The 23,685-nt window shown below is 44.0% G+C and overlaps 1 protein-coding gene across 1 annotated transcript in view; it reads left to right on the plus strand.

Annotated features, from left to right (window-relative positions):
* The window catches only part of MYO1E (myosin IE), a 188,770-nt gene that overhangs the window by 89,580 nt on the left and 75,505 nt on the right, over positions 1-23,685 (plus strand). The window contains exon 5 of the mRNA XM_008706040.2: positions 20,264-20,351. Coding sequence (XP_008704262.1) covers positions 20,264-20,351 — 88 coding nt within the window. The remainder of the gene's footprint in view (positions 1-20,263; positions 20,352-23,685) is intronic.

Genomic DNA, 23,685 nt, shown 5'->3' on the forward strand with positions numbered 1-23,685 from the left:
CCAATGCCACATCCTGCTTATAGTTGGTTTGTTTTTATACTCAGGTGCCAAACAAGGCTCACACATGGCTCTTGGATATATGTGTCTCAAGTCTCCTAATCATTGACCGTTTTCTCTGATTCTTTGGTTTACTTGGCACTTGTTTGTTAAAAGAAAAAGTTGTTTGTCCTGCAGAATTCTCCACAGTCCGGGATTGGCTGGTTGTGTAGCGTAACATTGCTCTATCCCCTGTATTTCCTGTAAATTCGTAATTAGATCTGAAAGCTTGGTCAGGTTGAGATATACTATTTTGGCAAAAATGTTTCATCTGTGATTCTGTGCCCTTAATGCCTATTGGTCTCTCTTTGTGTGATCTTCAGATTACCAGCGGGTCCATCCATTATAAATTCTCATTTCACATCATGGTTTAATTAGTGGTTGAAAAATAGCTATTTTCTAATTCTGTTATTCTTTCTACATTTGTTACTTGGAAGTCTTTTATTTGGTTACCCTACAATATAATTTATTTAGGAAAACTAGATACAAGGCTTGATTTGTTGTCTTTATTTACCAAGTTTTGAGGCAGTGAGTTGATGCCCTAGCAACTCCCAAGGTAAAATGTTATTTTCAGTATCTTTCCAAACGAATGGATTTTAAATATCTTCCCTGTTTACTTACGTAGTGATTTTTCTTTGGGGCTTAAATGGTCTTGTCTTTGGCCATTGAGAGCCATTCGTATTGGCTCCTGTGTCCCTTTGACAAGACCCCAGTAGATGTGGATAGTTTCCTTATTCAAGATGTCAGGATCTCAGGGTGCCTGGCAGGCTCAGTTGGTGGAGCATGTGACTCTTGATCTCAGGGATTTGAGTTCGAGCCCCACGTTGGGTGTAGAGATTACTTGAAAGAAAGAAAGAAAGAAAGAAAGAAAGAAAGAAAGAAAGAAAGAAAGAAAGAAAGAAAGAAAAGAAAAGAGAAAGAAAGGTATCAGGCTCTCTTGTGCATTTTCTTCTGAGCCCTGGAGTCAGCTATTTGACCAAAAAGTCCTGGTTCATTTTCCCAGAAAATGGCACTTAGAGACCACCAATCTAGTCAGTAAGGGTGCTAAAAGGCAAAGAAAATGAACTTTTTAAAGAAAAACAATGAGGGGCGCCTGGGTAGCGTAGTCGTTAAGCGTCTGCCTTCTGCTCAGGGCGTGATCCCGGCGATCTGGGATTGAGCCCCACATCAGGCTCTTCCGCTGGGAGCCTGCTTCTTCCTCTCCCACTCCCCCTGCTTGTGTTCCCTCTCTCGCTGGCTGTCTCTCTGTCAAATAAAAAAAAGAAAAAAAAAGAAAAAAGAAAAACAATGAAACATGAGTTCATACTGATAATTTCTGGTTCATTTTTAAGATTATAGGGTTTTTACTTCTTTGATGTTTATAAGAGTGAGTGCGAGTGAGGGGAGGGGCAGAGGGAGAGAATCTCAAGCAGAGTCCCTACCAAGCACAGAGCCCGACTCTGGGCTCAATCCCACCACCCATGAGGTCATGACCTGATCTGAAACCAAGAGTCAGACACTCAATCAACTGAGCCACCCAGGTGCCCCTGTACCCCATTTTTCTTATGCTGAAAATCTTGGTTCCTAATGACATTATCACAATTATTTGCTTTATACTGTGTGTGTTAAAAGTATAAATATAAATGAATAAATATATATAATAAAGCAAATAAGTAGTTTTGTTAACGCTTTAAAATAACTTCCAATATTATTAATAGTAATACTGAGTTCACTTCAAAATTTGTCACTTTTTTTTTTTAAGATTTTATTTAATTATTTGACAGAGAGAGAGACAGCCAGCAAGAGAGGGAACACAAGCAGGGGGAGTGGGAGAGGAAGAAGCAGGCTCCCAGCGGAGGAGCCTGATGTGGGGCTCGATCCCATAACGCCGGGATCACGCCCTGAGCCGAAGGCAGACGCCTAACAACTGAGCCACCCCGGCGCCCCATAAATTTGTCATTCTTCTTGTCCTTAGGATGCACAGTTAAAATATTGGGTTTTAAAAGAATCCTTTTCTGTGTCATTTGTGCCAACCTAACCTAAGAGTTAGGTTCATTTATTTTATTTTGGATTTTAGGGGTTTAACATTTTGAATTTTAATTTTGTTTTATAATTCTATAAAACATTTACATGATTCCAAAGTCCAAGCTGTAAAGCAGGAACACTGAAGCCTTTCAAGGTAAATACAGATTTCGGGTATTTCAAGGTAAATACGGACTTCGTGACATTTTGCCTCTAAATATTTCCATATATATCTTTGGAAAATAAAAACATTTTCTTTCTCGGGCGCCTGGGTGGCTCAGTCAGTTAAGCGTTCCGACTCTTGGTTTAAGCTCAGGTCCTGATCTCGCGATCAGGCGTCGAGCCCTGCCTTGCGCTCCAAGCTGATGTGGAGTCCAGTTCAGATTCTCTATCCCTCTCTTTCTCTGTCTCTAAAATAAATAAAATCTTAAAAACAAAACAAAAAACATTTTCTTTCTTAGCACCAGGACCATTATCACAACTAAATAATTAGTAGTAATTTAATATCATCTAAAAATAAGCGGGCCACATTCCAATTTCTTTGATTGTTACAAACATGTCCTTACCTGCCGGTTTATGTAAATCGAGGAACACTGGATGCATGGGGTCATGAATCTTTCTTTCTTTTTTATTCTACCATAGTTTCCCTACTCCCACAATTGTTTTTTCATGATGTTGACTTGGTGAAGAGAGCAACCCCATTTCCCTATAGACACACCTTCTAGATTTGTCTAATTGCTCCCTGATGGTCTCATTACACTAATTCCTTCAACTGGATTTTCTGTAAATTGGAAGTTAGATCTAAATACTTAATTAGATTCAGGTTAAGCCCCTTTGGGAGGGGCACTTGGGTGCTGAAGAGTTATTGCTTAGTAGGAAATGCTTTTGTGTGATTCCAAGTGGGTGTCACTGACCAGTAGATAGGTAGGATGTGTTTTCTTGACCGGAATTAAATGAGAGAATAAAAGGCGAGTTTTCTGACACACTCCCTTGCCCTTTGCCCTTCCTTCTGGGACCCTAGTGAGATGAGAAGGAAGGAAGGGAATGGTCTTGTTGCCTGAGCTTCACAAGTCTGGAAGCCGCTTCAGGGACCCAGCCCACATCTCTCCCCCTTAAAGTCCCCCTCACCGTCCCTGCAGGTGCGCAGGCACTGAAGCAGGACACGTGCCTTTTCTAGAATCCTTTTTCAGCTGTTCAGGTGGCAAAGACTTGAAGACCCTGCTCCAAGGATTTCTGCGGTGGCGGCTACGCTGTAATTCAGGAGTTGGTAGAGCAGGGAGCTCCTGACACGAACTACCCAGCGTTAGGCCCAACTCCCCAGGTTAAGGCAGAGTCCTGCAGAAGGCTGTGTGTACTTCAGACTCCGGCTGCAGGTTTGGGGGTTCCCAGGCCACCCTCACTTCTGACCAGCTGGATTCAAGTTCAGGGGTTCCCACCACCCCCTTGGGTTCAATAACTTACCAGATTGGCTCAAAGAACTTAAAAAAGTGCTATGCTTGCAGTCCCAGTGTTGTTATAGCAAAAGGATACGCATCAGAACCAGACAAAAAAAGGTCTGGGAGGGGTCCAAATGTGAAGCTTCTGGTCATCCTCTCCCCCTGGAGTCATGGATGGTGTTACCTTCTTCCAGTTATGATATGTGAGTTGGCAGTAGCCTTGCCAACCGGGGAAATTTACCCAAACCTGTGTTATCTAGAGTTTTAACTCAGTCCCATACTGCCTGCACAGCTGACTTTAGTCTCCAGCCCCCCATGAAGTTTCGGGCTAATGCCTGTAGTCTCTAGTTCCTCCAGGGGCCAGTACTTCTATGATGCTTTCCAAAGCCCTTACCATAAATCATTGTCCAGTTCCCAAAGTCCACAGGCAAACAGAGGCACTCGAATCCAGGGCCCTTAGAAATTCCCTCCTGAGGCAGAAGGCTAAAACCTGACGTCCCTTTGTGTTAATTCTTTACTACCTAAGACCTGTGCTTCATCTTCTCTGAGAAAGTAGTTGTGCTGTCTCTGAGGTGCTGTGGTTCCCTCTCCCCAGCCCTGGGATTCTGGGCAGCAACCCTCACACACGTCTGGGCTTCAGTGCCTTCCTTTATGGGTGAACTGGTTGACCAGATGACCTCTGAGGTCTCTCCTGGTTTTGGAACTCTTTCTTTAGAATAATACTAGAGGGAAGGGAAAACAGGGAAATGCCATTTTTGGTAGAGAGGCCCAAGTTTGCAGCCACTGATGCTGGGAGAGCCGAGGGCTGAGTGGAATGCTGCTTGCCTGAATGCATTTGGGAACAGAAAGCAAACCCATTTTCCTGGGGGCTGGAATAGAAGTCTGCTCGTTGTATTAAGGGCTCCTGCCATGGCTGCTAAGATGGGGAGTTTTTAGAATCATTTCATTAGGAAGTAAAAAATTAATGATGACCTCATCTCTCCCATGTTCTTATAGACCTTCACCTCCCAGTTTCCCAGGTGTGACTTTGTCTACATGATGAAATGCACACTCTTTACAGGGGATGATGGCAGCACATAGAGGCAGTATTGTCAGCTTCCTCTGAGACCTACTCATGTTTTCCTAAGAGGTGGATATGGGGACAGGATGGGTTGGCTGACTATTCCGGGACTAGAAATCAGTGTAGCAAATGGAATTTAAAAAGAAAGAAAGAAGTCAGGCTGCTTTCTCAAGTGAAGGCCTCCATCCAAGCTTTGGTCCTGAGTTTTGCAAATGTTTATAGACTTGATTTGTTAAAAAAGCTGGACTTGAGCAGCCTCAGGGAGACTGACTCTGGCCAGCCACACTCACGAATGAGTGTGCATTAGACTTCAGTTCGTGATTTTATAAGGAGAATTCTGCCCTGGACAGCTCAGTGAATTATTCCCCCGGGACATAGTCCACGAGGGGAGCCACATTCCCACTTTAGGGTGGACTTCAGGGCAGAGGGATGGACATATTGGCTCATGCCATCAGATCACAGCCCCTACCTCCGTCTGCAGACAGTGAAGTAGGGTGTTGCTCTACTCCTCAGTGGTCTGTGTGCCCGGGGAAAACCCAGCATTTCTGCTGTTTATTTTCCTGTCCTGACTCCCAGGTAGGTCAGCCCCCTTTTAGTAACGTACACTCTCCTGCCAGCACCTGCCAGCCGTCAGGTCAAGTCCTAGTCAGGAATAAACACCCAGGATTCACCTTAGGTGATCCCTGAGTCTTCCCCAACACAGGCCGGACGAGTGGCTGCTGGGGATGTTAATTTCATCCACTGTCCCTTGCATTCTCTAATTTAACTTTCCAGGGGTAACGATTTCCAATTCCTGAATTGCCTTATTAGTTCAGCGGCTATAAAGATATTTAGGCTCCACATCCAGAGATTCTGTTTCAACTGATTTATGGTGGTGGGCCCAGAGCATCGATATCTTTTTTCAAGCTCCCCAATTTTTCTGGTTGGGAATCAAGTTTAAGGCAACTGGAATCCTAATTCCTTTTTTTTTTTTTAAAGATTTTATTTATTAATTTGACAGAGAGAGACAGCCAGCGAGAGAGAGAGGGAACACAAGCAAGGGGAGTGGGAGAGGAAGAAGCAGGCTTCTAGCGGAGGAGCCTGATGTGGGGCTCGATCCCAGAACGCTGGGATCACGCCCTGAGCCAAAGGCAGACGCTTAACGACTGCACCACCCAGGCGCCCCTGGAATCCTAATTCCTAGTCACCTCTTGTGTTGAAGCACCAGTGGCACGGGCAAGGTGCACTCCCCTAAGTGCCAGCCCTTTGCGGGGCGCTCTCCGCACAGGTCCTCTCGTCCTCACAGCTGCTCTACGGCTCGGCATTATTGTTTCTCAAGGTTTCATCCAGAAAAGGAGGCTTAAGAGAACTCTGAGATCCTCTAACTAGTAAGAGGCAGAGTCTCTATTTGAACTTAGCCCATCTGACTTTAAACCCCATGCACTTTCTCTACACCCTACAGTCAGTGACAGCTCTCTGTGTCTCAGATGTCCCACATTTCCCTGGAGGTAGTCAAGCTTCCATATGCTATGAGGTCAGGTTAGTTATCGAGGAGCCCCAATGGTGAAGGTCTCCCCCTGCAAACCACAGATGCTTGTTTGAACCTAATCCTCTCTAAGTCGTTGGTCATGATGCCTTTTGCAACCCAGAAGGCCAATGGTTGTGTGTTGTCATCCGTGGAAGACAGACAGATGGACTCACTGAACGAACATGACCTTATGAATACGTGAATCTCAATTTCTTCCTGAGAAGTGGAGATGCACGTATATAGTAGATGGCCCTGCCTGGGCCATTTCTTTATCCTGATTTACTTGTTCGTGCTGGACACGTGTGAGGGAATTACGGGTGTGTATTGATCCGTGCATTTGGTGCATTCTGTTAAAGAGGGCTTCGTCCATGGAGGAAGCCAGCAGGTCAGTTTTACAGATAACCCTGCTTTTCACCCCATACTATGTTCCTTGCAAGCCATGTAGCTTTACATGTGTGCACGTATCAAAGATACCCTCGTGTGCTATCAAAACTTATGCGTATTTGGGGCGCCTGGGTGGCACAGCGGTTAATCGTCTGCCTTCGGCTCAGGGCGTGATCCCGGTGATCTGGGATCGAGTCCCACATCAGGCTCTTCTGCTATGAGCCTGCTTCTTCCTCTCCCACTCCCCCTGCTTGTGTTCCCTCTCTCGCTGGCTGTCTCTATCTCTGTCGAATAAATAAATAAAATCTTTAAAAAAAAATTATGTGTATTTGGCACATAAAAATAAAATAACAGTGTACTATAAAGTTCACCTATAGGAAATAATAGAATTCTAATAATTATTAAATAGACAGTTAATAAGTATTCATTTTGTTTATCTTTTAGAACTTAAGAAATCTCCTCATGATATACATGGTTAATATCTGTTTAAGAAGCTATTTTGAGGGGCGCCTGGGTGGCTCAGTCGTTAAGCGTCTGCCTTCGGCTCAGGGCATGATCCCAGGGTTCTGGGATCGAGCCCCACATCGGGCTCCTCCGCTGGGAGCTTGCTTCTTCCTCTCCCACAACCCCTGCCTGTGTTCCCTCTCTCGCTGCCTGTCTCTCTCTCTGTCAAATAAATAAATAAAATCTCTAAAAAAAAAAAAAAGCTATTTTGAAAAGTTTCAGTGGATATGTTCTTTTGATAAATTTATAAGGAGGCATATTTAAATTATTTGAGTTCTTCTCAACTACAAGTTGGGGTCATTCGTTATCAAACGGGCGTTAACACTATCATGTTACGTGAAGACATGAGAAAGAATTCCTATTGTGAGAAATTCTTCTGTGCTTTAGTGGCACAGTTGGGTAGTGACAGAGACCATATCCGGGCCTTTATGGGAAAAGTTTACCAACTCCTGCCTGAAGCACAAGTTATCATTGTAATAATCCCAATTATGTGACGTACCAGCATCTCAAATTTCACAAATCCATAATGGTTCTTTTTATTTTACCCCCGTACTTACTCCTTCACCAGCTCTCTCTTCCAAACATGGTTTCTAGATGAAAGCTCTTAAGCTGTTGTATTATTTGAACAGTTCTGCCAAAACATCTCAGTGGCTCTCCGTTGCTTGGGAGGGTCCAAAGTCCCTAGCTTGAGTAGAGACCAGAGTCCCTAGCTTGGGACACCTCCCACTCTATTTTCTGCTTCTCTAACCAAATTGCTCTATTTTATTCCCCTCCAATGGGTCAGGTTCACTTCTGCCTCCAAGTCCTTGCCTGGGTAGTTCTCTCCGCCAACCCCCCAAGCCTTTCTCATCAACCTCAAGCCAGTGCTCTGTCCATTTCCTGAATTTCAGTAGCACCTCGTATAGCCCTCATTTTCACCTACTCAGTATTAGGATTATTTAATTTGCATGTGCTTAGTTTAAGCAGTTTTTCGATCCTTGATGACTAGAAACTGGTGTTAGGCTTCTTGGTTTCTCTGGTACACAGTAAATGTTTATTTCATGATACTTTTGAAACTGAAACACTTGAAATAAGGTATAAATGCTATTTGCGTTTAGGTAAGGGGGAGACCACTTTGGACTAGAGCGGTCAGCAAAGGTAACATGGAGATGTTGGGACTTGATTTGAGCCCTCCCCACCGGATGTGTAGGAGGAAGAAAACATGAATGGCTTGAGAGCCTCTGGAACCCACACCGTGTGATGGGGAGAAAGTGACGAGGGTATCAGTGTGGTTGTTAACAGTTTCTATTGACAAATTGTCCTTGTAAATTACTCGTGGGCCAGTTCTGCTTCTGTTTCTATATTACAGCCACATAGCATTTGTGTAGCAGTGCCGGGTTGGTCGATTTGGGGAGGTAAGTGTGATTGGGTGACAGGTCCCTTCTTGAACGACAGGCCGTGTGATCTGGGTCAGGTAGACCTGCGGGCCTTGGTGGTGTCTTGCAGGTCTCTGAGCAGGGACGTGATGCACAAGAGGCTGGTGGACAAAAGTAAGTCTATGGGTAGAAAAGAGATGGGATCTTGAGAGCATACAGATAGCTGGTGAGGTTATGAGGCCCTGACCTGGGCTGGAAAGGCGAAGAGGAAACTGATGTGACATTCAGTAAGCCCGTGAAGCACTAAGAGTACAGGATGGGCACGGGCACTCTGGACAGTGCTGATAGATAAACACAACCACTCTAGCTCCATCAGGGCCATTGACAATGATGAGCTCCTGAAGACACAAGTAGACACCTGTGAGTCCAGTACACAGCAGCCCATGTCCGCTTAGCTCGTTCGTCTTCTGTGCTACAAAATCCAGAATTCGGATTTGTGTTATAGAATTACGTATGTGATGACTTTGGCTCTCCCAGAGACATCGTTGCCAATCTGTTTAAGAAATTAGCACATGGGCGTGATCCCAGGGTCCTGGAATCGAGTCACGCGTCAGGCTCCCTGCTCAGCAGAGTCTGCTTCTCCCTCCCCTTGCTCGTGTATGCGCTGCCTTTCCCTTTCTCGCTCTCTCTCTGTCTCTCTCTCTCCCTCTCAAATAAATAAATAAAATCTTTTTTAAAAAAATTAAAATAAAATAATCATGTGGTAAGAGGAGAAGGAGAACCAGCAAGTTTTTCATGTATTCTTTACCGTCTCTATATTACCAGACAAGAGCTTGGCGGTATGGCTGGAGCTGTTTCGGGGGCCCTTGCCAGGTGACCTCTGTGGGGACATACGGGGCTGTAGAGAACATAGATGTGGCGGTTTTACTGCTGCCATCAAAAGTGAATTCCTATCACCTTCAGCCCACTTCAGCTCTTGCCATCGTGGCTTGTTTTAAAACTGTGTTGTCAATTTGAAAGCATCACGTCGGGTGCAGTTCCTAATTTTAATTTTTAATTTAAATTAAATTAAATTTAATTAAATTTAAATTTATATTTAATTTTTAATTTAATTTTTAAAATATTCTGCTGCAGGTGTCTTCCAAAGACTAGGGCCTTCTGTCCTTCATGTGTCCAACACCAGTGTGTAAAGTCTTGTCAGGTTGCATCCTGAATCCGTGCCAAATAAATATTGTTTTAGGAATAAATAAAGACATGAGAGATTTTGAAGATACATCACTAGCATTTGGTGACTGATTGAACATGAGAATTTTCATAGAGGAGAAGGAGATAGCTGTCACTATTGGGCCTAAGATTTCTGAATTATCTGCTTCAAAAAACATTTGAATTTGGAATCCCTAAGATTTGGAGTAGTAAAGGTTGAAGATGAAAGGATTAAAAAAATCAGAGCCCCCCTAACATTTGGCTTGTGTCCCGTCTCTGCTCTCTGCGTCTGCACCATCAAGTGTCTCATGGAGATTCTCAAGCTACCTTCCTGTCTTTGATGTATTTCAGGAACCTTTGATTATTAGCATTGGAACGCTTCTGTTTCTGTTGGTCCACCCAACTTCTTGTTTATCCCAGCAGCATTGGCCTTTGAGGCTCGCTGTCCCTCTGGTCTGGCTTTGGGAGGCCCTGGCAGCTCACAGCCCGGACTGGGGTCTGCATGAGAACTGCCTTCAGGCTATGGACTTGAAGAGCACGACCTCAAATCTACCCTTTCCCCCAAGCTCGCTGCTACTCTTACCTTCCAGCCTGTGGGACTGTAGAAATTCCTTTATCACCAAAGAATGTTATTCAGGAAGGCTGACTCACTAGCTAATTAATATATTATCCCGAATCATAATAGTAGCCCCTTTCTGAGTCCTTGCTTTGAGTCTCAACATCTTTCACTTATATCATTTACAACTTGGCAGACGAAGTGTTACTGCCCCCCTTTTTTTGCACCTCAAGAAATTGAGTCTCAGAGGTAAAGGAACCATGTTAAACATCTCACATTTGCAATGTGGCAAAGCTGCGCTCTGAGCCAGGGCTGCTGGCTCCATTGTTACACTCCTTCCACTTCTCCCTGATGCACTGAGCCAGCAGGTGTCAGGTTATCTGGGTGATAATCCGCTAGCCCCCACGGTCACGTGGTGTAGTGGAAAGGAAGACCTCGGGGGCTGAGTCACGGGGTGGACTCAGTTCTGTTCTGTATAAAGTGTGTGACCTCTGCAAGCTTCAGGCGGTTTGGCTACAAAATGAGGATTAATGCCTTAAAGGAATGTAGGGAAAGCCGAATAAAGAAATACACATAAATATGGGTTTTCTTAAAAGATTTTATTTTTATTTATTCGAGAGAGAGAGTGAGAGAGAGAGAGCGCGCATGAGTGGGGGGGAGGGGCCGAGGGGGAGGAGAGGCAGACTCCCCTCTGAGCAGAGAGCCTGACCTAGGGCTCGATCCCAGGACCCTGGGATCGTGACCCGAGCCCAAGACAGACACTTCACCGAGTGAGCCACGCAGGCGCCCCAAAGATGTTTTCAAACTGTTAAGAGCGCTGCAGAGTATCTGCTAATAACACTGAAAAGAATTTCAAAGCTAGTACGCAGTTGAGCTGGGGCTCGAACTTGGTCCTCAGACTAAACATTCGGCTCTTCCTCCTGCGTCGGTCGGTTTGGGCCAAGAAGAGCGCTGCCACGAGGCCGTTTTCTTGGCCGACTGGAGGTGAACATTTTGTCTGCTTGACAATACTGATTGGGAAGAAATAAGAGCTGTCTCGTTCACACTTTCCTCATTATGTTAAAGAATGAATTCTTCCCATTTACTCAGCAGCTTTGGCAGGTCTGCGTGATTATTGTACACACTCAGCTATTGCGCGTACCTGAGGGTTTCTTCCGCAGTGTCGGGACAGGGTCTGACAGATCAGCCCTTTCTCTGCAGCCCTGGAGTGCCCCAGGTGGGTAACAGAGATGCTTCCCGTCGGACTTGCTTCTTTCCCAGGAGCAGTAAGGCTGCCAGGGAGGGAGCGTGTGAATTCAGTCTTTGGAAAAGGCTGTCCCAAACCTTCTCTGATGTGTTTCTCCTCCTGGATCACATGTTGTCATGTGATCACAGGGATGCGGGCTATTATTTGTTACTTCCCACTGCATGTGAGATAATAGATGTTTTTGGCAGAAGCCTTAATTAAAGAGGTGTCTATCAGTAAAGACTCAGGGGTAGCGAAAAGTTTGATTATGCTATGAACCGTGCTATTCATGGAGTGACTTTGCGAAGCACCGTGGATTGTAATGGACCAGCTAACCCATATATGCCCTGATGCGAAGCATTAGAGACAGGCTCCTTTCCTAGCAATGCCGCTCACTAGCTGTGTGTCCCAGAGCGAGTTGTTTCTCATCAAAGAACGGGGTCAGAGCACCTTCCCCACAGGGCTCACTCAGGTCAAATGATTGATGGGTGTGGAGCCTGTACAACCGTCCCTGGTATGCCTCAGCTGCTCGCTCCCTGGGCAGTGCTACAGTGATGACATCCACTAGTTTTCTCCTTTCAGATCTCCTTTGGAATTGATGTTATTTCTCATCTTCTAGACTATTCCTCAGACACACATATGTTCATCTTTGAACTCTAGAATTGGGAAACAAATTTTTTCAACTATCTCTGTTTCTTATCCTTGGGTTAGACCTTTTGGACTAAGAGTCAAGTTCAGTACTGATACATCCCTATATCCAAAAGTAGGGTTTGAGAGAATCGGTGCCAGCCAGAATATTTCAGAACTTCATTGTCTTCTCAGTCTCCCTGCCATGTTGACACAGTCAGCCTCCCGTGACGCTGTATTCGTCCTCCTCCTTTCGCTCTTGCCTCTCCAGCCTTTCCAGCTTGTTCTTTCTCCTCGGTGCTCCCAAAATGTCAGTGGTCTCCATTTCATTTGACACGCTTTGAGCTGCCAGCAACAGAAAATCTAACTCAAAGTGGTTGAGAAATTAAGGCAACTTGTTGTCCCACATAACAGAACATGCAGAAAGGTTGTGCAGACCTCAGGGCTGGTGCTCGGTGGTCCGTTGATGTCACCAAGGACCCAGGTTCTTTCCAGCTCTCTGCTTCACAGTCCAGACATCCTAAGATTTGTCCTGGTTCCCCTTGGTGGCTGCCAGGGGCAATCAGAGTAACGTACTTCCTTATATCCTAGAGGGGAGAGGAGCCTCTTGCATGAGTCCTTCCCTTCCGTCTAATGGGGCAGCTTTGTTCATATGGACTCTTGAGTTGCTGGGGGTGGTGGGTCAGGTGGCGATGGGCTCAGCCAAGTGTGGGACCAGCATCTCTATGCCTGGTGTCCCAGGCAAGATACCTGAACCAAGTCAGGAAATTGTCAGGCGAGGGGAGGTGGGGAAAAGAGCTTGAGTGGGAACCAGTAGTGGCCACTACAGTCCCCAGGGTCCCAGTACGGCCTGTGCTCAAGCATGCTTCTCCTTGGTAGTCCCACTTACTCTCACTGTCATCCTGGAATTTTCACCCAGAACCTTTCTCTGTGCTGCAGACTCACATTTTCAACTCTCTGCTGCCCATCCCTTTTAGCCACTGATCAGACAACTTAAAAGGGGAGAATATATATATATTCACATGTACACAGGTGAACAGATAGTTCCTTCCATCCGCTTCTTCCTCCCCATCCTCAGATTTGCAACATTTCCTATATACGCTCCTTTAAACAATTTATATTCGAATAATCCCAGTTGTACAGGAAAATGGGCAGAGTCGTTCAAGCAACTCTTGTATCTTCTTCACCTGGTTTCCCCAACTGGTAACATTTGACCACATTCATGCTCTCTCCCACCTCTTCCTCCAACCATACGCACCCACACTCAACAATTATCGATCTTACCAGCGATATTAATATCTTTCTGAACGTTTTAACATTGGGCTGCAGTTGTGATAACTCATCACCCCTAAAGTCTCCAGTGTGTACTTCCTAAAAACAAGATGCTTTCTACATAACCAGTTACAATACTCCAAATCGGGACGCTGATAAGGGTACAGTGCCACCTGACCCCCAGACCCCATTTACGTTTTACCAGTTCTCCCCCAAATATCTCTTTCCGTTCTGCTGCAGGATTCTTTCCAGGAATACGTGTCTCTTCAGACTCTGTCATTTTGGAACGGTTCCTCAGATTGCAGGGGACACATTGCAGGGTTTACCCAATATGTGTATTTCCTGCTCTTTCCAGTTTGGAAGAGTGCAGGCATTGAATTCAGTAGGCCGACCTCAGCGTGGCTCTGTCTCGTGATTCCTTCCGACCAGACTCAGGTCAGTCCTGCTGAGCAGGACTTCCTCAGAAACAACGCTGTGCTGTCGAGCAACTGGTCGGGCCTGTGCATCTCTGCTCTGTTCCTTCTGATTAAGCTCACCATGTTTTCTTTTAGGACATGTTAGTGTTTTGTGGGCCTGTTTTGAGATGATGGCAGCATCCTGCTTCTCATGGAACCTCCACCAATCATAGCATCCAGTGATGACTCCGGCCCAGACCAGTCACCTAAATGACAGTCTCCAAATGGTGGTGCTCCATTTTCATCATTTCTTCTTGGTTCATCAGTCGGCACTCTAGGATAAGGAAGAGTTTTCCCTTCTCCCTTGTTAACTGATTTATCTTGTTTTATGGCAGTACGTACGGACCATAGTCCGTGGATCGTAATCCAGCACTATTATGATCTTGATCAGCGGGAGCCCTTTCAAACTGGTTCTTGCGTGCTTGACCCTGTCCCCATCAGACACTGTACTTTCGTACTTTTTGACACAGCTATGTGTTCTAGGCTCGGCTTGCATTTTCCCTGGCCCAGCCCTGGAATGGGCCATTTCTCCAAGAAGCCGTGGTCCCTTCTATTTGTTATAATATATATATATACACTATACACCACACACACACACACACACACACACACACACACACGATTACAAAGTGTGTGTGTGTGTGTGTACTGATTCCTTTCATTCCAACAGTTGAAATGAATGCCTTTAATACCAATCCAATCCCTCAGGGTTCTTTCTTCTTTTCAAATTTGTTATACTTTCTCTGACGAGAGTCTTGTTTCACATTACTTTCAATGTATTTCTCTATTGGTCAATCTGATTCATGTGCTCAATCTAATCAGTCCCCCAATCCCCAGCCATCTGTTCCATTCATTACCTCCGTGCTCCCCTCAGCCCCCCTCAGTGGCTCTGAGACCCAGCCCACCGTGCCCACCGGCCCCCACCTCTGGGTGGCCCCTCGGATGCCCTTCACAGCTCTGCGTCCTTGTCTCTGGGCTCCTACAACCACATGAGATAACCCCCAACCCTGTCCCGGGGATTAGAGAAACTCTTATCTTAGTATCTGCCGGCTCCTGAAGCCCCAAACCAGGATGCCATTCTTCATTCCTTCTTATCCATCTTCTGTCAAAACCCATCCCCTGTGCAGTTCTACCAATTTTATTTCCTAATAGGGCCGGACTTTACCATCTTCCATCTTTTGCCACCAGCACTGCCCTCATGGAGGCCTTCATCCCCCCTCCCCTGGATCCTGCCCACCCTTCTAACCTGGCCGTGTCCTTCCAGCGTGGCCTCCACGCTCCACACCTGCTTCCCGTTGATGACCGCAGCGCGTCCCAGCTTCGCAGGGTGTGCGTGATATTAACGTACGAACAGAGCACAGTCCCATGGTTCGTTTTATTTCAATGTTCCTGCTTCTGTCAGAGAGTGAGTCTGTTTTGTGCTGGTATGTTTTAAAACCTCTTGCTGATCTCTTTGTTAAAGAGAGCGGGCTTCAGGCTCAAGGCTTTTGGCAAGGCCAGCTAGAATTCAGCCACTTCCAAAATGGTTCATGTGAGCTATTGAGGACATTAAAATAATTTCTGTAAAATACATGTACATTTAAAGAGTAATGATCCAAAAAGATCACGCACCACTTCACTTTTAAGTTAAAAGAACATCCCCTGAGGGGCGCCTGGCTGACTCAGTTGGTGGTGTGACTCTTGATCTCGGGGTTGTGAGTTCGAGCCCCACGTTGGGTACAGACATTACTTAAAAATAAAATCTCTAAAGAAAGAAGAAGAATATCCTCTGAGCTGACCCTCTTTTTATGCAGTCCATCCTGGCTCCTTTCCCATCCCTATTCACAGGGAAATAACCATTGTCCTGAATTCTAAATATCCCCTTCCCTTTTCTTTATGGTGTCACTACTTACCTTTGCTTCTCTAACCAGCCTCTTGACTGTCTTTGTGCTGTTGAACTTGACGTAAATGGAATCCTCCTCTATGCGGTCCATGTGTTCTTCGGCAGCTTTTTTTTCACACAGCATTCAAATTCCTGAAATTTACTGGGAGAGAGTAGCTGTAATTTCTTTTTTTTCCCTTCCAAGAATTCCACTTTTGAATATGTCACAGTTTATTTATCTATTCTGTGTTGGTAGAAGTTTGAATTATTTTCACAAATAACTTTTATTTTTGTGGTATTTATTTTTAAAGTTGCCAATTCGGGGCAAGCCCTGGTGGTTTTCTATTTACGGTAGTCCTATATATGTTCCTTTTAAAAATAAATGTAAGTAAATTGAGTCAATTTAGAGAAACATAGTCAATAATAGATCAGTTGGTCTTTAGAAGAGAGGTAAAGGCAAAATTCGTGAATGGGATGCAGAAAGGACTGGAGTCTGGTCTGTATAAAATCAAACACACTGGCTGCTGCTGACCAGATCTCTTGGTCCTTCCTCAAAACCGATACCCAAGGCACCGTCCTGGAGCTTTCATCCCCTCCCAGCTTCTCTCCTATCCCTCCAGCTCCCATTCAAGTCCTTTTCCCCTGTGGTGGTTCCTTTCAGTTGCACCCAGTGGGGTTTTTGTCTGCGACTGCACATGGGCTCCACACCCCACCTGGCTAACGTTACTTGTCTTGTTGAGACTTAAAACAGTTGTGACTTTCTTTAAGAATCTTTTCTTAACACGCACTCCAATTAGGGATACATGCCCCCCAGGAGTCCCTAAAACCATACCCCCATCTACATGGTTTTCTCACAGTCTGTGTGCACTCCCCTTCCCCAGCAGACAGTGAGCTCCTTCGGGGCAGGAGCCTTCTCTCCTTCCAGCCCCCAGCCCAGAGCTTGGAACGTGGAGGGGCTTAGACAATACATGTAAGGTAAACAAGCACATATACAGTTTTTGTTTTAAGTGTTTATCCTTTGTAAAGTGCAAACAAATCTAAAGTTGGAAAAGCAACATTTCAGTGACACGACCTTGATCAGTTATAAAGGAACGGTAGTTACTGTGGTAAGAACTATTAGAGAGGGGCACCTGGGTGGCTCAGTCAGTTGGGTGGGCATCCGACTCTTGGTTTCAGCTCACGTCATGATCTCAGGGTCCTGGGATCAAGCCCTGCATAGGGCTCCACACTCAGCACAGAGCCTGCTTGAGTTTCTCTCCCTCAGCCCCTCCCTTAGCTCTCACTCTCTCTCTTTCAAATAAATAAATAAGTCTTTAAAAAAAAAAAAAAAGAACCATTACAGATTATTTTGAGACTAGGAAGGGGGAGATGGGAGTAGATTGGTGAATCTTTGAGCAGTAGAAAAGATCGAATCTCCTTATTCTATGGGAAATCTGCCTGAAAAATAAGACAGAAATGTTTTTATATTTGCTAGAGTAAGTTGAAATGAATTGAAAACACTATTGATTTTTAAGCGAGAAATAACTTTCAGACTTGTAAAAGCAATTATGGTCCTTGAATCCAATTATTAATATGCCATTGTAAATAGCTTTTCCCCCCAGAACATTCTTTCCATTTCTTTGAAATTTTAGCATATGTTTCCATTTCTATAGCTAGTGCACACAGAACTTTATTTCTTAGTTGAATTGATATTTCCTATGAAGTCTGTCTTGACTTTGTTTTCAATTTGTGTGGTTGGGTCCCAGCCAGTTATATAAGAACTACGGAGTTAGTTTAAAAATCTTATTTCTAGGTCCTGTCCTTGGAGACTGGGATTGGAGGCAGGTCAGAAGAGGAGCCCAAACATGAGCATTTTAAAAGTACTGTGAGGATTCTGGTAGGCTGCTGGATTTAGGGACCAACGGGGCATTTTTCTAATTTAAAGCACATACACTTCTGGAGTATTTTTTTGGTCCGCATTAGAAGTCAAGTGAAGGCAGTGGAATTAAGAAAGACTGCCTATAACCATAAGCAAATCAAATTCCCTAACTGCTGTGAGATGCAAAGTAAATAATTTTGGGCATGCTGTATAATGTCTGAAACCTTCACATTCTTTTAACTTGCGTTTTAGTCCAGAGGAAGAAATGATATTTTCCCATCCCAGAAGGGCCAGTATAGTTATGGTTGTATATACTCTAAGCTTCAAGTAATTATGTAACATTCCATTATTGTACCATATTCTGAGCAAATTACCAACCTCTGATCAATAGAACTTTCTTTTAAGCGTTTGTAAATGGAAACCAAGAAATGAAATTTCCAGTCAATGTTCAGCCAGAACTAATTATTTTAAAGCTTCTGAAGAATATCACAATTACTAGAATGTCGATGTTCTATTTTGGACCTGGCATACTTATTTTAATACATGGAATGAATTATGCTCCATTATTCTTCTGTCCTTTTGCTTCTAACAAAAGAGATAAAATAGTTCATGTCTGATCGCACTATTAACCAAAGACACAGTGAGGGAATCACTATACTTTTATTTCCTAATTCTAATAGGATTTGTTGCTTTTTCCTTTCTCTTTCTTACAAACACACACACACACACACACACACACACACACACACACACAGCTTGCTCCGAGGAATTCTGAACATGAAAATATGTTTATTCATCCCGATAAAGGAAGTTGAAGAATAAGTTAAAGAAATTGATCAGTGTTAATCATCACTGTCATGTGTGGTTCCACTTTTTCCAGAAATGCTGTCTTTAAAAATCTGAAATATATGGGTAATTACCTCTCGAAAATTTAAGCGTAAAAAGAAATCACATCCAAAGAAAAAAGAATCATCTATGTATCGGCCCCTCAATAAGTCAGAAATAGTTCTTTTTTAAAAAAAATTTATTTATTTACTTGAGAGAGAGCGCGGGAGCACAGGTGGAGGGGCAGAGGGAGAGAATCCAAACAGACTCCTCTATGAGCGCAGAGCCCAATGTGGGGCGCGATCTCACGACCCGAAGATCATGACCTGAGCCAAAAGCAAGAATCAGACGCTCAACCAACTGAGCCACCCAGGCGCCCCAAGTCAGAAATATTTCTTTTTCTTTGTTCCATTTCTATTCGTGTCCATACATTATTTTTACGTAGTTGTGTTCACAGTATAGATACATTGTCTTCGGCTTATGTTGCCATTAACCTTAGCTGCAGTCCTGTGTATGTTGCCACACAGTTTTCTACTAGTTATTTTAAATGTCTGTGTGATATTAGATTGGGTGGTTGTAGCTTGCACTTTTGGACTTTACAATATTCTTGAATGTTCACATTATTTACAACGTTATAAAATGGACTGTGCTTCCAGTGAGCAAGAGCACGTGTTTTGACCCTGGATCTTGCATATAAACCATTTGATTACATGGACCATTTAAGCAGATCATTTCCTCATGGGGCTGAAATATTTGCTCTACCTACTTGTGCCTGCGAGTAAGCATGTCCTCTATAAACAATGTGCCATTTCGTGCCAGGTTTGCTGGTTTTCTTCTTGCCACCACATCTTAATGGAATTTCAGTTTGGGTTCCCTGGTCACCTGGAAGCTGGGAGCTCTGTGTGCTGGGGTGGTGAATGAGTCGCATTGGTGGATTCAGAGCCCCTCAGAGTATTGTTCCCTTAGTCTTCCCTCTAATCTCTCTAATTAAACGTGTATTACGTCAAGGAAACTCAACCAAGTTCTGAGTTCTGCTCTGATGGCTACCTTAATCCTTTTTGTGTTTGTTTTGTTTTGAAATAGCAAATTATTTCCAAATTTATTTCGGTTTCCTTTTGAAGGTAAGGGGTCACCTGGCTTGAATGTACCCTGAGCAGAAGTTTCCTCTTTTCTTGAGTGACCGAGCCGTTGATAACACAAAGGCAACCAGTAGCGAGATGAGAAGTCTGACTTCAGCGTGTTGAGTCGAGGTCATCATTAGTTCGAGGGGATTTTGAAGGAAGAATGGGTATTTTGAAGAGCAGACTATACACTAATAACAAAAGGGTTTCCCCGTGCAGTGAGGCCCCCAAAACGGAAGGTAGTCTTTGTTATGCAGGATGTGATTAATATTGCCTCATCGTTTAATTTTAGAACTTCTAAAATAAAGTCGCTTGCATCAGGTCAGGGCACACGGTTTGAAACCTGAGAGTGCCTACAGTTCCCTTTTTTTTTTTTTTAATTACAGAAGTAATTCGTGCATTACTAAAAGTTTGGGAAATAATGATCTGAAAGGAGTCTTCCATGGTATCTTTCCCTTTACCAGAACTTCTGCTAATATTTTGTGGTAGTTCTAGTCTTTTTCTTTTTTTTTAATGTTTGTTTTCCCTTACATTTTGTAACGTGTTTTCATATATAATTTTATCTGATTTATTCCACTCAACATTATTTCCTATGCTTTTTTCTCTAAGTTTACAATCGTCCTGTCAGTGGTAATTTCTGTATAATATTCCATCCTTCTGATATCCCGTCACGTTCCTAAGCATGTTCTCTGTTCTTGGGCGTATCGAATGCTTCATTGTCTGTTCTGGACACGATCGTTATCAAGACCTTGGTCCACAGAGCACGTTGACGTTGCTCTTATGCATCAGCGAGGTGACCCCATCCTGGCACGGGTTTGCCTTTCTCAGCCAGTGCTGTGCATTTATGACTGAATAGCTTTCTGCTTGCTTGCTTTTTTTGTTTGTTTGTTTGTTTGTTTGTTTGTTTGTTTTGTCACGGGGAGGGACCTGGTCGTGACCCACTTCATGGGTGGGTGTTTTTGTCTGTCTTTTCCCAGTGGTGAAAGTGGTGCCGGAAAGACAGTGGCTGCCAAATATATCATGAGCTACATCTCCAGAGTGTCTGGAGGCGGGCCCAAGGTCCAGGTGAGTTCGGGAGTGGGCCCCTTGTGAGGTCCTGTATTATGCAAAATTGAAGTCTCCCTTTGCTGTTCAAAAACATTTTTCCCCCACAGAAAAGACACAGGTTCTCTAACCAAGCGGCTTGAAATCTGCAAAGAAATAGCAGGAGAGGGAGATACCTCATATAGAATGAGCTCTTACAAATCAATAAAAAGCTCAAAAATCCGAAAAGGAAATAAATAAAGGGTGTGAAGGACAGACAACTCATCAAGCATGAAAACATGCTCTCCCTCGTGATAAGAAGGGTAGTGCAAATTAAGACCTCGCCGAAAAGCTGTTTCTTAACTGTCGGAATGGCAACAATGTTCAAGTGTTTTAAACACTTTGTTGGTAAAAATGTAGGAACATAGTTCCTCTTACACATTACTGGTAGGAGCATGAACTAGTATGCTTTGATGGAGGGCATTTCAGCAAAATGTATCAACTCTGTGTGTATGCGCCCCTTGATTCATCAGTTCTGCTTAAGAGAATATATCCTTTAGATGTACTGAAATGTATGCGAAATGATACAAGTTATTTGACATGGCATTTTTTAGTAATAGAAAAGCCTGGAAACAACTTGAAGGTTCATCATTCAGAGACTGGTGAAATAATTTATGGTTCATAATAGAATAGAATATTAGCCATAAAAATTAAACTTCATGTGTGCTGATAGGGAATGATCTCCAAGATAATGACGAATTGCAAACAGCAAGGTTTAAAAACATTGTGTATAATGTGTTGCCATTTGAGGAGAATAAGAGAACATATATCCATATTTGTTTGGGTAGGTATAACATACCTCTGGAAGGAGAGATAAGAAACTGATAATGGGTTCTTCAGGGAGGGGAAACTGGGAGATCAACGGAAGGGCACACCCTCCCCTATATCCTTTTGTAACTTTTATATTTTGAACTATGTGACGACACTTCCAATTCAAGACGTTGACAAAAATCTTAAAGTGGGGGAAGGGGCAGGGGAGAGAAAGGAAAAAGGAAAATTTAGAGGGTAACATTAGGAAAGCAGGAAGGTCCAGACAAATGAGGACACAGGAGAGATGAAAAAGGAGAGGAATACAGTATGGGCCGAGAAGCAACACGTTCGAGGGTGCGGAATGGAGGACAGTAGATACAGCGTTATTTGTCTTTAGTTTGACCCATCAGCATCAGCAGGAGTGGGTGAAGCCCCCTCCCCAGAGAGCAATGGATGATGGCGGAGGTGGGCTAGGTCCACAGGGGGCTCCCAAGCACATAGGGCTCATCGCTCAGACCACTGGGGACAGTTTCCTCCTGGTACTCATGCTCCCAGGTAGATTTCACCATAAAGGTTAATTTTTTAATCCGAATCACTGAGTAAGTGCAGTCACCTGTAGACTTTAAAAAGATACATCAAAATTCTTTTCACTGTGGTTCTGTCTGCTAATTAAATGGTGCTCTGTCCTGTTATGTCCTGCTGGGTCAGAAAGCTTCAGGCAGCACCCAAAATTCCTTTCACAGAGTAAAAGGGTCTTAGAGCGGCCTCTTTCACGGAATGAAAGGAAGATTTAGAGTAGCACTGTCCAGTGGAAAGACAGCACAAGTCACATGCATAACTGAACATTTTCAAGTGGCTACATTTTAATTAATTTTAAAATTAATTAATTAAATTTAAAATTAATTAAAATTAATTTTAAAATTAACTTTAAAAATACATTTTATTTCACTCAGCATATCCCAAACATGATCATTTTGGCATATAATCAATATCAAGAAACTAACAAGATATTCTACATTCTTTTTGATATTAAATCTTTGAAATCTGGCGTGTAATCTACACTTAACAGTCCATCTCAGTTGGGAGTAGCCTTCTTGGAACTCAGTGCGACACGTGGCTCATGGCTTCGGTGCTGGACAGTGAGTGCGATTCAAGAACTTAGGTTGGTGTGGTGCCACTCGATTGTCTCTGTTCATGGGATCACACTCTATCCCTAAAAGGTTGACACGAAGACAAACTCAGGATGCTGTTTTATGGGTGGGCTGCACCTTTACCTTTATGTGTTCTTTGTCTTTTCCCCAAATGCTGACCACATGCCACAGAATTCTGTTGGACATCTTGATAGTTGATGGCTGGACGGTGGATACACGCATAAGGATTGTCAGCTTCAAAGTCAATAATTAAAGAAGGGAAGAGACAAGGAAGAGCCCTTCTTTTGTTCTGCCCCACCAGAGTGTTGATAAAAGGTGTCCAATAACAGATACAAAGGACTGATGAAGAACCAGAAAGTCAAAATTACAAAGAAAGCATTGTTTGTGTAAATCCATGAGTTTTTAAAGGAGAGTAGGCAGCTTGGAAGATGTTTCTAAGCTTTGAACTTGACCCCATGGAGGGACCACCCAGAATTTGCCTTTGGAGCCATTGCTAACCTCCGTTAGTGAAATTCCCATTCTTGTTCCTCTCCTGCATGTTCGGGAGGGTGCCGACGGAACAGCTTCAGCTGTTACATGGTTAATTAGTAGTTAGTGCCTTAATCTAGTCCTGTTTGCTCCAGACCACGACCTAGTGGCCAGACTGCAGACGTTTATTGTTGACTTTTCCCTTCCTGTTTTCCTATGAGGACAATGATACAGAGCTCTTGGCTTGAAATTAGTCAGTAGCTGAAGAGCACAAACCAAAGACTTGTTATTTCTGGAACACGTTTAACCATAGCATGTGAATAATTAGAACTACAAGGAATGACTCACTTGTTGAAAGACCTCTCCAACATCAACTCCTATCTGTTGAGCTGTCTTGCCCGTAGAGTGTTTTGCACACTTTTCAGTCTGGCGCAGAAGTGGGGTGTTTGAAAAACCAAATCCTTCCTCTCTAGTAGGCCAGGAATTGTTCCATACAATCCAGTGTTGGCCCTTGCCGCCCAAAACGTGGTTCCACGCTGGCAAAACCAGTAGCACCAGGGAGCTGGTTAGGAACGCAGACTCTCAGGCCCTGCCTCAGACTGCCTGAATCTGCATTTGCATTTCAACAAGATCCCTTGGTGATTCATGAACAGGAAAGTTTGGGAAGCCCAGGACTATGTGCCCACAACCTTGTCTGGGAGGAGACACTATTTCATTTCCCCGAAGCTGCCTCTCCCCTTGCAATGAAGAGGGCGGGGGTGGGGGTGTGATAGGCAGGTAGAGTAGCTGGGTGGAAAAGGGGTGGGGCCAGTAAAGACTGGCAACGAGCGTGGCAACGAGATGCCCCTTCCTGCTTCGTTCTCCTTCCCGCTGTGACTCCCGGCGTGCCTGTGAGTGCAGGGTCAAGCTCCACCATCCAATCTGGAAACCCAGTCCTGGGACATCTG

This window comes from Ursus maritimus, unplaced genomic scaffold (genome assembly GCF_017311325.1).
Source record: "Ursus maritimus isolate PB19 unplaced genomic scaffold, ASM1731132v1 scaffold_35, whole genome shotgun sequence".
NCBI lineage: Eukaryota > Metazoa > Chordata > Mammalia > Carnivora > Ursidae > Ursus > Ursus maritimus.